General features: G+C 50.9%; 1 protein-coding gene across 1 annotated transcript in view; it reads right to left on the bottom strand.

Moving 5' to 3' along the window:
- Window positions 1-486: 486 nt before the first annotated feature.
- Window positions 487-15,343, bottom strand: part of PBRM1 (polybromo 1) — a 33,470-nt gene continuing 18,613 nt past the window's right edge. The window contains 9 exon segments of the mRNA XM_061572693.1: window positions 487-4,665; window positions 5,877-6,072; window positions 6,631-6,701; window positions 7,709-7,840; window positions 10,292-10,459; window positions 11,388-11,583; window positions 11,969-12,203; window positions 13,863-14,046; window positions 14,755-14,915. Of these exon segments, the coding sequence (XP_061428677.1) occupies window positions 4,493-4,665; window positions 5,877-6,072; window positions 6,631-6,701; window positions 7,709-7,840; window positions 10,292-10,459; window positions 11,388-11,583; window positions 11,969-12,203; window positions 13,863-14,046; window positions 14,755-14,915 (1,516 nt within the window). The 3' untranslated portion in view covers window positions 487-4,492.

Here is a 15,343-nt window from a genome sequence, read left to right as displayed (position 1 = left end):
TCTGTGTTTCTCCCTTGTGATGGGACTTTGTAGGATGAACGTTCAGATTGATAAGATCACAGGATGCTGACCAAGATCTGAATTAGTCTGTAATAAGAAGGCACTGACCAGGGCTGGACAGGCGTGAATTCAGTATCATCAGAATTATCGAAACCAGTCCAGATTTTGCTCGACTTGAACCAGTGCTGCTGAAATGATGCACTCCCAGACAGGCGAATGGGTTGTGTAAGCGGACTTGTGTTGTGAAAATCCGGATAGACATTTTGTGTGCTTATGGTATTTATACTCTCCACAACAACGCAGTTTATGATTTAGAGTTACACATCATTTAATGATTTGTTCGTAATATAGTAAATTACGATTGGTCAATTGACACCACATTGCACACGACCTTTCTTTTATCCAACTTTACGGGCGTATTTGTCACGTTTCTGACATCGTTTCTTGTAGTTTTCAAACACGAGAAACACAACAACACCCACAAGATGATGAACAATGAACATATTTATTTTTTTGTGTTATTTCCATTACCAATGTCCTTCGTGGTATTATTTTTGTATACAAATTTTCCCATAAAATGCAAACAAAAAAACGCTCATGGTTAATACACGCTGACACACACACAATAACAATAAACACACACACACACGTTACCTTAAACACAACCGCAGGTATTGGTCCAAACACGAGGTCACACATACGAGGAGACGATTCAGCAGGTACACGTGTATGGACCACACAAAGATAAATATCCCCCGTATAGCCGTCAAATACTGCTGGGGAAAGAGCTGTTAGCGAGCATTCTATTAAGGGTGGTACAACGCAGGGGGGCGTTGGGTCAACAACCACGCCCGGTCGTCTTTGTCTCCCCGGCTACTTTGAGGCTGAGTCGACCTCGGGGAGGCCGAGGGTCGGTTCAAATATTCGCCAAATGTAGTTTGGTGGCGAGCGGGAATTGAACTCGTGTCGCCCGGTTCGGAGCGGAGTGCGCTAACTCAATGTCCCGCCACTCTGCGTTTGTTATGCACCACACGCACTCACGCAGGCAGAGTACGGTCCCCTTCAAATATGAACACAACGACAATTTCCCGGCACGGTACGGCAGTGGAACATTTACCGCGAGAACGGGTAGGAGCATTCAAATTACCACGCACACCCAGAAGGCATGATGACCACATGTGACCCACGCAACTGCCTGCGCCTGTATACGCAAGTACGCAAGGCACACCTGGACCGCGCACAAATACGAAGATTAATCTCCCGAACAGTCACTGTCGGGGCGAGTGATGTTAGCGAGCACCTATTACGATTGACACGGAGCACGAGTCGGTGGTGTGGCCATAGGGTTGCCACCCCCCCCCTCCCAACTTGCAGACACAACCTGGACATATTTATCAGTCAGCCAGCGTGTACTAAAACCGTGCAGTTCACGGTTATAACGTTCAACACAATACCAACAGATCTGAGTACAAATCAATCTGTCACCCGAAGGATGCCAATTTTCGGGACTGTTAAACGCAGACAGCTGGCAAACCCGACGTGGCCAACAGATCCATCATGCCCATAATACAGATCGATGCCCGCCCACCTGTTGTCTCCCCAGTGCCACTTTGTATATGGCCAATGCACACAATCCGTGGCAAGTGCTATCCAGTCTCGGACTGGCTCTGCCTTAAATGGGTCCATGGTGCAGTGTGTAAACATCATCTTTGGGGAGACAAAGATGACCGGGCATGGCGACTGCTACCCCCGACCACACCATGCCAGTCTCTGTGTCTTACTCAATGATGCCATGCAACACTACACACCCAACACCACACACAACCCAACACGCAACGCGTGCATTTGGCAAGGAATGTCTAAAAATACACGGGTGTTGATGTTTGAATTGACCGTAGGAAATGTTGATCGATTTTTATCTGTTTTTCCACATTATCATTGGTTTGTTTTTCTTACAAATATGCCCCCGGTGCGGCCTGGCAGGAACACCTGTCCGAATATGAAGAACTACGGCTGTCGTGTCGTCACCTCTAGCCCGAGGATAGGAAATGCTATCGGAGACGGAGATAGGTGGCTTTTTTGACCTAGTTACCATCTCGCCGTGGTGGCAAGATGTTAACAACTTCGCCTGGTATACAGGAGATTGTGGGTTTGATCTCGACCCTGACGCCTGTATATTTGGAGTTTTCACGTCTTATTTCCCCGTGGTCGCGTGGATTCTTCTACGGGTCCTCCAGTTTCTCCTTCCACATTTATAAACATGAATTTAGAATATTTGGCTGCGATTAATTTACACACAAGCCACGTCGTTGAGCTATCATTCGTGATAGCCAGGTCGCTTCTGAAAAAGAGTTACATAGCTTAGTGGGGCTTACCTGGTAAATAAAAAGTCTAGTTTTAGATGACGCAAGGGAACTGGCAAGACCCCGGTGAGATTCATATTCACCCCATCACATTGCGGTTGAACTCTGCGGTGGACTCTTAAAACTCAGCCTGAACGGCTCGTCGAGTAAAAAAAATACAACCGTAGGTTTTCGCACGACATACATTTTCACGATACGATATCAAATATTACGATATCGGTTTTAAATAACTTTGTAACTGTATTATTAATGTATCGTTTTTTGTGATTTTGTCACTTTCAGAACAAATAAAAATAGCATTTCCATCACCGCAAGCCAGCCATAATTGTGTACAACCTAAAACGCTTACAATGCACACACGCTTTTAAAATGTTACGTATTATGGTCATTTGCCAAGTTGAGGGCAATGATTGCTAAACTGAATATAGTATTTCAATTGAGTAACGTGCAGTAATTTTTGCAAATTTGGACCCACGATGCGAGTACACAACGGCCCCCTGTTGCCAACGACATCACGAGGTCTTCAATGTCCACTGTGAAGCAGACAGCGCGCAGGGTGTTATTACGGTTCATGCACCCGCTGCAATAACCAGGGCGGGCTTCTGCGTTCGAACCGTGAAACTCTGCAAACAAGCGGGGGGGGGGGGGGGGGCGCATGCTCAACCACGACCCAAAATCAAAGCAACACGCCATCAGCCGCTCCGAAACAGTCCCGTGAAGAACTACCTAGATTTGTAATTGCTATTTACTCTGAAACGTTTCTTCAAATTGTCTGCCACAATCACCTTGATGTTCTCAATGAGGACGGTAGGATTACCATGGACCTTGTATCATGCGCTATGTCGTAGCATTGCCATATCGAGGCAGCCCTAGATAAAATAGACATTAAGGGACCGTGTTGGCAGAAGAGCGTTCACCAGGGGCAATATCACCTCGCCCTTCTTTTCATTAACAACCATGCCGAATAGTTTAAATAAAAAAAGTATACAAAACAAGCTCACGTTTGGGGAAGCGGTCCTTTCTTCTTGGCAGTGAGAAAGAACTGGCAGAATATTGTGACAGTCAGATATTTTTTTAAATTATAGTGAAACCTTGTTCTTCCAAAGTCAACATTTTCACGGTCTAAACCCCCTGTTGATACAATGTCTCATTTTCCACACGAACGCTGACCCTATTGATTTTCCAACGAACCCTAAACCTGTTCAGTCTCACAATAAACGATACAAAGTGGTTCAACCTCTCCATACAGACAGGACCTGGAGCCAAGAAACACCGCATGCTTGATCCTCAACGACGCCAACAACAGCTGGAACCGGGGCCGCTGGCGCCGCAACCAGACATAGGTGGCACTGAGGTCCGGCCGCCTGTGTCAACAATCGGTGCAAGCGTTACTCCTGTCGTTCCTGCTGCATTTGCGCCGGGCGCAGAAGCGACTTGCAACGTGGTCGTTGTCGTGCTGCCACCATGTTGTCAAAGATGGCGATATCTCACGGTCAGCAAAGACGTTCGGCTTACACCGGCGCTGCCAAACTCAGCGCCATGAACAACCAGAACAACCAGAATGATGGGGATGGCTGAATGATGACGATGGCAGCGATGTCCAGGCAACAGCGCCAGCTACATCGACCCCGGAACAGATCCGAGCACCCGCCGGCCCGATGGTCCCTCTCGCCAGATCCTGTGCAGTGGTGGCAGCGGTAGTGGCAGCAAGAATGATGGTGGCGACGAGGATGGCGGTGGTGGTGGTGCTAGCAGTGGAATGGTGGTAAGAGTAGTGGTCGTGGAGGGAGATTTGGTAGTGGGAGAGGGGAGGTGGCAGCAAGCACCAGCGACAATGGAGGTGGCAGCCAACACGGTGGTGGTGGTAGTATTAGCGGAGGGGGATAGGGTCAGAGAGGATAGATATTGTGAGAGATAGAGGTGGCGGTGGGTGGAAAGAGAGAGGTGTGATGGTGGCGGAAGTGGTAGCGACAATGGCAGTGGTGACGAGGACGGTGGTGGTGGTGGCGCTGGAGAGAGAAAGTGTTGGAGGGGACAGATGAGGCGGCGACGGTGACAGCGGTGGTGGCAGTGTGGGACGGCGATCAGAGGGGATGCACTTGGAGGGGGGGGGGCAGCGTTAGTGTGCATTAGTCGCAGTCGAGCGAGTGCGCCTGCCGGATGTTGAGGGCGTCGCGCAGCATGATGTCGCGCAGGCGCCAGAGCGCGTGCGCCAGGCTGTTGTGCGCCCCCTTGCCCTGCAGCCAGTGTGTGGGCAGGCGTGCTTCCTGCTCACGGCTCAGGGGGACATCCTCCCGTCGCGCTGCACCGGCAACGAGGGGTGCCGGATGAAGGTCGGGGGTCAAGAGTCACGGGGAGTCAGCGGCAAGCAAAGGGCAAGGGGCGGACGGAGAGGTCAGGGGGCGCGCCCACCAGCAAGGGAGGGCAGGAAGTAGAGGTCGTAGGGGTGGAAGTTATTCAGAGGCAAGACAGGGGAAGAGGAATGTGGGAGGAAGGGGGGGGGGGGAAGAGGTGGGGAAACCAAAATATTGAAATAAGGTTATGAATGCAAACGTTGGCAGAATTAAATTATAAAAATAGGCATGTCTTACAACTGTAATTAAAACAAAGTGAATATACAATGCAATAACAAAAAGTTACATTTAAATAGAAATGAAAATTTCTTGAAAAAACAATTTGCAACAAAAAACCCACCTTTGGAAGATACTTAAGTGGAAAATTAAATGAATGCAAATTACACAATAAAAAAGCCACTGCTGCTACGGCAGAGAGACCGGCAAAACCATCGCCATCATCGCGGTGGTGTGTTCACCTAACCAACCGATAAAATCCAGAGTAAATCGGTGTAGTTGACTGATGCGTCTAAACGCAGATTCACTCCAGTTGCTCTCTCACTGCTGTTCAGTCACTGCTTCGTCACTCTTTTACCTGCTACTACCACGTTCAGTGTTCCCATGAACCTCAAGCCCTGACAGCTTCATCAATGTCAAGCACTCGTTCTGCCAGAATGACTGTTTATATGAGGCCCCTCAACCACCCCAAAATCTCAAAAGCCCCCCACATAATCGGCAAGCGTCTACTCCCACGGGCTGACGGTGGGGCACTGATTGAGGTTCTCGTTGAAGGATTATCCTTTTAACGCTGGCTTTTTAGCGCCAGTATAGGAAATCCTTTCATCCATATGGCTGCTTTCCTATAGGGTGAGTCCCTAATAGCCACACAACTTTACTCTAAAGTTTCACTCATATTGGATCATATTTATGAGTCATCATGTAGAACAGTCACATCGACAGAGAGATCGACTGACAGAAGTAGCTGATGCATTTACACTTTCAACCCAGATTGGACCATGCGCAGGCCTGCGCCCACGATTGTTTATCCTTGATCTAAGATGGTAAAAGGACACGAGAATGAATGAACATTGGGCCACTGAGGCCCCACTCCCCAACCACAAACCTCCAACCCCGAGAGCCCCCCACTCATTCTCATCCTGCTCGAAGCCCCCCTACATACCGGTGACCGTCTGCTCCCACTTGCTGACGGTGGGGCACTCGTTGTTGAGGTTCTCGATGTAGCGGAGGTACGCCTCCGAGTGCAGCAGGCGCTGGGGCCGGGGCGGCGCCGCCACGAACATGGGCGCCGGCGGCAGTGACGACACGGCCGCCACCGCCACCTGGGGCGCCGGGTACGGGGGGGGCGGCTGCTGAGACTGTGCACACAGTTTGGGGGGGTCGTTATTAATTAAAGAAATTTGCGGAGGGAAGGGAGTAGTTAAAAATACGTCGGACGGACGTGTGCGTGCGCGGCGGCGGAGGGATGAGCGCTCGTCAAACTTGATCGGTCTCTTTATTTCAAAGTTGTTCCGACGTGCGGCGACGTTGAAAAAGCTACGCGAGCGACCGTTTCCCGTCGTGGACGCGCAAAAACGAAGAGCGAACAAACCTTGCAAAAGGCTACAACCGCCACGTCATTCTCGCGACTGCGACGTCACTTTCGCTACGTTGGCAGGTGACCCCTCTCGGCCCAAGGGGAGAAAGGAGATTGCCAATGCGGGTCACACTCTAAAAAGGTGGCATACCCGTTGGGAACGTTAGCCAATCAGATACTAATGAAATGCTGATGCCTAATCCTACTAGCCACCCAGGCCATAGCGCGACCTCGAACCCTGACCACACTCGCAAACCAGACTTTGGCACCAGCTCTAACCATAACCACACTAGCCAACCAGTGTGGTTATGTGCGCGTGCATGTGTATGTATATGCATACCTGTTGGAAGCCAGCTCCTGGTGTCTGGCCTGCCCCCACTGCCCCCACTTGCTGCCCCATGACACGTCCACCTGCTCACGGCAAACAACCACAGCCACAATGATGACACCGGCCTTTTCAAAACACACACTACGCCGCTAACCACGCAACGCCAAATCTGCAGCCTATAAGCCTGCTGCCCTCGACTGCGTAAGCACATGCCATATCCGCAAGCTCTGGTGAGTGCCTTGCTAGGAATTGTACACTTTCCCCATGAAGTCAAGTGGCCTAAATATATTTCAACATAGCCATGATCACAACCAGTCACGGTCAATCCACTGCTGGATGAAGGCTTCTCCAAGCCACCGCTGTCTCTCCCAGTCTTGCGATGTAATAATCCACCTGGCATCTGTACAGGAGCTCATTCACCGCTCTATCTCCTCGGTGGACATAATTAAATTGTGAAGCTCCTGCTAATTTCACGTTTTGTCACAAGGCACTGAGCATACTACACCCATTCAACTGAGTAAGACAAATGGCAAAAACAGTTGTTTTGATGTGAAAGTAAATTTCCAACATCTTACACGATTTGCGTGTAAATGCGCGATGGGCCTCGAGATAGAGCACAGCTAATCCTGTGAGATTCATTCATTAACAAGCACCATCATCGTTAGCCACTACCAATCCACTGGTGGACGAAGGCTTCCCCATGCCATTCCCATCCTTCCTTGTCCAGTGTTGCTATTATCCATCTCGCTCCTGCACACAAACCAAACTCCTCGCGTTCCAAATCTGGGAACAACACGGATAGGCAACTCCCGGCATTCGCGCTTTCAGATGCGCTTCTGCTGCCGTCTGGAAAGCCCTTCCTTCTGATATTAGGAAACCACTGGAACCATGCAATTTTAAATATAAATTGAAAACTCATTCCTTAAGAACTGCTTTTTGTGTTTGGTTTGTTGTCCTTAACCCGCACCTCCGATTAGCACGGTTGGCTATCGTACGGTGCGAAATAAGTCCAACGTACAGACGCACATCTGGATTGAAGCATTCCGCTCCGGTAAAAACACAGAACGTGACGTGGACGCAGCAGCCTTACCCGAAGTGATGGCGATGGGCTGGGGGTAAAACGGCAGCATGGGGGCTGGCGGAGCAATGAGGGGAGGGGCCCCCAGCCCCTCTATGGAGCCCTGTAGGCTGACCAGCGGGGGAGGGAAGCCCCCTATGAATCCTTCCCATCGACATGGGGTGGATGGGATGGGGGGGATGAGGCGGATGTTGTTTGGTCGGGTGTGAGATGTGGGGATGCAAATGGGGAGGAAGGAGGAACAGAGAAGGGGGAGAACAGGGAAATGGGGGAAGGGCGAGGAGTGGCAGATGAGAAATGGCCTGCGCATGCACAGTGAGAGCGTTTGGGGTGGATAATAATGATGCTGCCCAAGCGATGTTGTCAAAGCACTAACAGCGGTGGTGTACAACCAATTAGTACGGCTGGGGCTGTGGCTTCTGGTTCACAGCCTGACGAAACGGCTGGAACATACAGAACCACTCTGATGGTACAAGCAAAAATGTACCCAAAATGTAATTAGGAGGGCCATTGTCCTATACGGAGTGCAACTTGTCTGCTCCGTTAACTCAAAAGAGGTTCTGGGGGTTATTCTCTACACTTAGGCAGCATCATGAATGCTCGATGTTACAAGTTTACAATTCCTTCCTTTCAATGATTAATGGTCTCTGCTCACGCTTACAATGTTTTATGTACGGCTGTATGTACGTACTTACGTATGCATGTTCGTGCTCTATATGTACAGACACGTGAGGGGCGATAGGCACGACTAAAATTGAACACTGAGAGTATTTATAGCATGTGTGTATGCACTCGCACTCAATGCTACGATATTCAATACAGACACCAAAAGGCCATGGGCAATGAAGCGATTAGTTTACAATTTATAATGGGGCGGTACCATAGCCCAGTGGTCAGCGAGTTTTCCACTCGTTGCAGAGGTTCACGGTTTGAATCTAGCGGTCGCCCTGATTGTTGCTGCGGGTAGATTAATCACGTGAATAAAAACCACGAGCTACTTGCTTCAAGGTGGATGTTAAAGATCCAGTGATGTAAATCGCAAGAGCAGGCCACTGTGTGCCGGCGTCATTTTACCGAAAGAACCAAAGAGTATCATAAAAGCTGTGATAAAGCAATTATTATTTGAAAAGCGAATTTAACGATTTGCGAAGTCATCATCGGTGGTGACTGAGTCCATCAACTCCCTACGCACGAGAACCCGGTTCGAATCATGGTTGGGCAGCCGAAACTCGAATTCAAACCCAGGTTCTCAACGGCACTGGCTCAGTGTTTTGGACCTTCCGATCGCTCCCCACGTGCGTTAACCCGTACGTATACAATGTACACAGCCACACGTATTATACACACACACACACAAACACACACATGCGTGGCAGCACAGGGCACTGCCGTTTGTTGCAGGTGGCTCAGCAGCGGACCATTAACTCGTCATGCAAAAGCCTCACGGTCCACACCACACACGATGGGATGCGGTTACGTCGCGAAGGAGTGGCGACCGTGCGGCACCACTGTGCCACAGCCGATGTTTCATGCAACCGCCAAGGGTCGGGGGAAGTTCGTGCACAGCAATGGGGTGGTGGTGGTAGTGGTGGTAGTGGTGGTGGGGGAGATGGGGGGGGTGGCGGGCGAGCAGGGGGGCTGGTCCTGGTCACTTATGGCAAGGGGGAGAAAATCAGAAGTCGCAACCGGGTACCCGATACCCGTACCCTACCCGATACCCGGCTACCCGTACTCCGCCGGATACGGGTACCCGTTTGCGACCCTGGTGCGGCCGGGTACGGGTAGACCGTGAGTCACTGGTGGGTAGACCGTGAGTCACTGGTGAGTAACCGTTTGTCACTCATTTCCCAACGTCTTGTCTCTTCTCACAATTCAAGTTCCTAGAATCAACCCACCCGCGCCTGCAACATGGCTTCATTCCAGAGGTCGCAATCAGGTACCCGATACCCGTACCCTTACCCGTACCCGGCCGGGTACGGGTAAGGGTACGGCCGGGTACGGGTACCCGTTTGCGACCCTGGTGCGGCCGGGTACGGGTAAGGAATCAAAACCCGTTTGCGACCTCTGGAGCAAATGTCACGTGGAGGGGAAAGTTCTCTTCCAGTGACACTATTTACCCAGCAAGTGGCGCAGCCTCACTCATTTGCTGTTCAATTAGGTTGGTTTGTGTCGATCCCATCTGTTGTTGTTGTCCATTTTCTTGCTCACTCGCTCATCGTTTAAATGCTCGCACTTTCGTGCGGTAGTTCGCAAGTTAATTTGCTCGCAATTTCATTTGTTTACTTTCCCAATCACTCTTATGTTCGCTCACTCACTCGTTTGTTCTATCTCAAGCACTATTGTTCACTAGTTCATTTATTTTCTAACTCGTACTTTAGATTAATTAATTTGCTTGTTCATTCATCCATTCGATATTTCATCTGCTCGTTTTCTTCTCAATTTCATTAATTTGTTCTCTTGCTCAATTGCTTCTTCACTCGCTCACACATTTATTCACTCACTCATTCACTCCATCGTCCATTCGTCTGACTGCGCGTCCATTCACCCATCTGTCCGTCCGTCTGTCCGTCCATCCATTCGTCCATCCGATCATACCAGCGGCGGTGGGCAGCTGCTGCTGCAGCGCTCCCATAGGCGTCGGGGGCGGCACGACTCCCATGATGGCGCCCCCCGAGGGCGTGCCAGCGCGCGGCGACGCCGACGCCTGCTGCTGCTGGGCTGCGCGCTCCCTCTCCTGCAGCTCCGCCTGCTTCGCCGCGCGGTCTGCACACGCGCCACGCGGGGGGTGCATGCAGGAGCGCCATGCGCGATCATGCACCACGCCAAATGGCACGGCTACACGCGCTTCGCATACCGCATGGACGCATCTCGCAAACTACGGGCACACGTGGTGCCGCTCTTGGCGGAAGGGCATTTGTGGCTGTGGTTTGGGAAAGTGGTTGCAGAGCTGCACCTTTACCTTTTCCCTTTTTGTTACCAACCTTGTAGTAGGCATAGCAATGTGCGCGGGAGGTGGGGGCAGTGATGCAGCTATCAAGTCTCAAGACCCATTGAGGATTTCTTGGGTTGATAAAAGGCATTAGTGTGCATCATTTTTTATTAAAATCACGCTGGCCAGATGTCTTATAAGAGGTACCCACACTTTACCCCGCCACACATGACCTGCCGATCGACTAACCACAGCGTACCCATTCATACTGCTGGATGGGCCGAGGTTGGGGTGATTTCAAGAACATTGCCCTCATTGTTTCCATTGCTGCTTCTCTTCCTCTCACAAACGGCCACCTCCCCAAATCACCAGCGCAGCCGGCGCCACCTGCAGGCGCAACCCCATGGGGCGCCACGGTGACGAAATGTTAACTACCTCGCCTGGTATGCATGAGGTCGTGGGTTTGATCCCAACCCTGACACCTGTATATTCGGAGTTTGCATGTCTCCTCTCCCTGCAGTCGCGCAGATTTTTCTCCGGGTCCTTCGGTTTTGCCTTCCACATTTAGAATCAACGTCACGTGTTTAGAGTATTTTGCTGCTATAAATTCCCACGTGATAAGCCACTTCGTTGAGCCATCATTTGTGGCCAGGTCGCTTCTCAAAAGCAGCTATAAAGTTCAGTAGGCCTTACCCGGTAAAATAAAGTAGTTTCTTTTTTGCTCTACAGCGCCAGCGCCGCGCTCGTCTCCTGCTCACTCACCCTCGTACTCGGCCTTCTTGACGGCGTCCAGGTTGCGCCACTCCGTGCCGACGATGCGGCTCAGCTCGCCGAAGGTGTACTCGGGGTTCTTGGCCTTCACCACGGCGCGCATCTCGCTGCTGAACAGGATGTAGCCGCTCGGGTTCGTCTTACGCTTGCCGTCCTTCGCCTTGCCCCGCACCGCCTTCGGAGTCGTCTGTGCCACGGAGATGAGGGGCGATGGGGAGGGGGGGGTTACCCCGAAAATTCGGCGATAAAAAAAACAGCGCAAAAAAAAGTATCTGCCTTGGCTTCCGAGGCGGTGACGACATAACTTTCTGACCCGCCACTACTGGACATCCGTGAAAGAGAGCTTCAGCGCTCATCAGATTTCTCCAGGATAAAGATTCCGATTCTGTCATTACTTGTGATGTCACGCAGAGGGGGATCGCAACGTTTTAACGCTATCCAATCAAGGCCTAGACTATTAATGATTCTTGTCTGTCTGGAACGAGAGGACCATGATAACTCTTGTAAAGATAAAGATGATACAATAAAAAGCGAGTTGCAGTGGTGGTGGGGGGGGGGTGCCTGGTCAGCACCTGCGGGGTGAGGTACGCGGACGAGTCGAGGTCGCCCGTTAGCGGTGCGTGGAGCTGCGAGAGCGCCGCGTGATCCGCCAGGTCGCCCTCCTCCTCCATGCCCTCATCGTCCTCCTCTCCGCCGGCGCAGCCGGCACCACCGACGCCGCCGTCCTGCTCCGCGAAGCGCGCCTCCAGCTCGGCGATCTTGCGGTCGAGCAGCGGCGACGGCTCCTTGGCCGGCGTGATGGGCTTGCTGCACGGGGCACACAGAGACGCAGGGCCGCCAGTCGTTACTCTCTCTGACGAGTCGGACCGCGGCGTTCATTCGGGACGGTGTCTGATGTTTCACTCCACGTGCCCTTTTTCTAAATACAGTCAACAACAATGACTATCTTCTTGGTTCTTTCGGTAAAGTCACGTAGAATGGAAGTAAAAAAAAAAGAAAACATAATATTTTATTTGTATTATTTTATTATTTCCATTCTACGTGACTTTACCGAAAGAACCAAGAAGATGAATCCCTGCAGTCACGAAAGCTTTAAATCGAAACAATAACTATTTTCTGCCACTATTTTCGTTGTATGTTGAACTTTTTTCGCACCGTACGTAGCCAACCATGGTAATCGGAGGTTCTAATCGTTATCCATGTGTTTGGGTTTATCTGGGCCACCCCTCTCCCATTATTAATCGAGGACCGAAGCAACGAGGGAAATTTCTACCTGAGCCTCTTCTCTATCAATATATCTTCTTGGTTCTTTCGGTAAAGTCACATAGAAGGGAAATAATAAAATAATAAAAATAAAACATAATAAAATCATTCTCACGACGTTTCGGCCACAACGCAAGCAGCTGTCCTCAGGTGAAGACCAGGTTTGTCGGGGAGACAGCATCTGAATGAAACACCACCACGCTTGGAGCGTATATTTAAGCTGGGTTGGAAGGGGGAGAGCGCCTTGACAAAATAATTTGCATATCAAGAGGAATTTAGCATATTTATGGGAAATGCAGATATGTGATTAGCACTACTTGTGGAATGAGTAGGAGGTGGGCAGGGGGTTTCAAAGTCATATTATGCCCGTGCATTATGCAGGATTAGCAGCATCAAAGGGAGGGGATAGGGGTAGCGTTGTGGCCGAAACGTCGTGAGAATTATTTTATTATGTTTCATTTTTATTATTTTATTATTTCCCTTCTACGTGACTTTACCGAAAGAACCAAGAAGATGAATCCCTGCAGTCACGAAAGCTTTAAATCGATATCAATATATGGTTCATAGGTCATCACAGTCATTGATTTCACAACACATAGTCATCGCCTCGTCCCTTCTTCCAGATCCTACGGTTGTCACAAAGAAAGCCGACACCGGCAAGACAGGGAATACGATGGTGACGATGATTTTGTTTGGCCAATGAACAGCAACAATTAGAACTTCAGTTCAAAATGATTCAGTCATTTAATTGCTTTGTCTGAATACAGATACACTTGCCTTGAAACCTATACTTGGGGCAGGCAATACAATCGAGAGAGGGGATACAATCGACAAAGACAACACAATGGACATGGTACAAACGAGATAATCATAACTGACTCAACGACTATTCTAACTAGACGTTTTATTTTATCAGGTAAGGCCCACTAAACCAATGTAGCTCTTTTTCAGAGGCGACCTGGTCACAAATGATAGCTCAAAGACCTGGCTTATCATGTGGAAATGTATAGCAGCCAAATACTCTATACGCACTTTTATAAATGCGGAGGGAAAAACCGGAGGACCGGGAGAAAAAAAAAACACATGACTCACTGAGCAGCGGGGGGGGGAAGGGTTAGGACAGGAGGGTGGTGAATGGTCACGAGTCCCAGCATTTGCAAATCCATCGCGGGGGGGGGGGGGTGGGGGGTTCCCCTCACTCACCGGAAGTAGTATATCTCGTCGTCGAGGACCTTGGCCGACAGCGAGAATCGCCGCAGGCCCTTGAAGCGCTTCATGTGGCGCTCGGCCTCGTTGTAGCGGCTCTCGCACACGTACACGTCGCGCTCCGCCACCTCGGTGGCGCGGCACACCAGGTAGTCCTTGAAGGCGAGGACGCAGCACTTGCCTGTGACGGTGCAACAAAAACGACGACAACGCACACACTGAGCCGTGGCGGGCGCCCGAGGGGGACATGGAGGCGCAGACAAAGATCCCCCCCCTATAGCCTCAGCAGACTGCTGGGGCAAGTGCCATCAATGAGTAGCACCTTATAAGGCCGGCACGGCACACAATTTGGTGCTTGGCAAGCAGCAGGTCCGGTCGCCTTTGTCTCCCGAGTAGTGATGTTGACGCATCATACCAAGTACTCATTTGAGGTTGATTCAACCTAGGGGAGGCCCAGGACCAGTTCAGATAACCGCCACAGTAATTGGTGGCCGTGAGCAGCAACCGAACTCGGGTCGCCGGGTTCATAGCACCGCGTGCTAACCTCTACACCACCACGCCCGCGCACGCACACACCTACACGCACACACACCTACACGCACACACACGCACACGTGCACGCACACACACCTACACGCACACACACACGTGCACGCACGCACACACACACACACACCTACACGCACACACGCCTACACGCACGTGCACACCTGCACACACACCTACACGCACACACACACCTACACGCACACACACACACGCCTACACGCACACACACACACACGCCTACACGCACACACACACGTGCACGCACGCGCACACCGACATGCACGATGACACGCACGCACCTACACGCGTACACCTACAAACACACGCACACACGCCGCACCGATGACGGTGTCCATGGTGCAGGTCTCCTCCACGGTGCTCAGGAACACCTCCTTCTTGTAGAACATCTTGGTCGGTTCGTGCTCCGTGTCCTCGGGAGGGATGAAGAACGGCCCGAAGAACCACACCCGCCCGTCTTTGTCTCTCCACAGCTTCTCCACCCTGCAGCAGACACAACGGCCCTCTGTGCTCATCGCGAACACTCACCGCCATCAGCCTGGATCCATCCACTGCTGGACGAAGACCTGCCCAAGCCACCGTCATCCCTGACAATTCTCCAGGGTAAGAATCCACATGGCTTCTAAATCCGAGCAGATTTCATAGCTCCATCTCATCAACGGACGTTCTTTGGGGACGCGTTCCGTTCCTTGGCTACAACACTGTCATTCCTCTTGATCATAAGCCATCATGCCTTATAGGTCCGACATGTCCCGCGCAAGCCTACTTGATTGTCTTAACAGCCAAGACGATTTTATTAACCTGCGTGCATCCTCTGATCAACGCGTTCCTGTTTCCGTCTATCACTGTAATTTCAAAACGACGATGCGTCATCTCTCCATGCATCTCTGCGCACATTGTCTGCTATTTAT

Source organism: Lethenteron reissneri, chromosome 51, assembly GCF_015708825.2.
Source record: "Lethenteron reissneri isolate LAM-NWPU_2019-01 chromosome 51, ASM1570882v1, whole genome shotgun sequence".
Lineage (NCBI taxonomy): Eukaryota > Metazoa > Chordata > Hyperoartia > Petromyzontiformes > Petromyzontidae > Lethenteron > Lethenteron reissneri.
The sequence above is the reverse complement of the archived record's forward strand: the minus strand, read 5'-3'. Positions and strand labels throughout refer to the sequence as shown.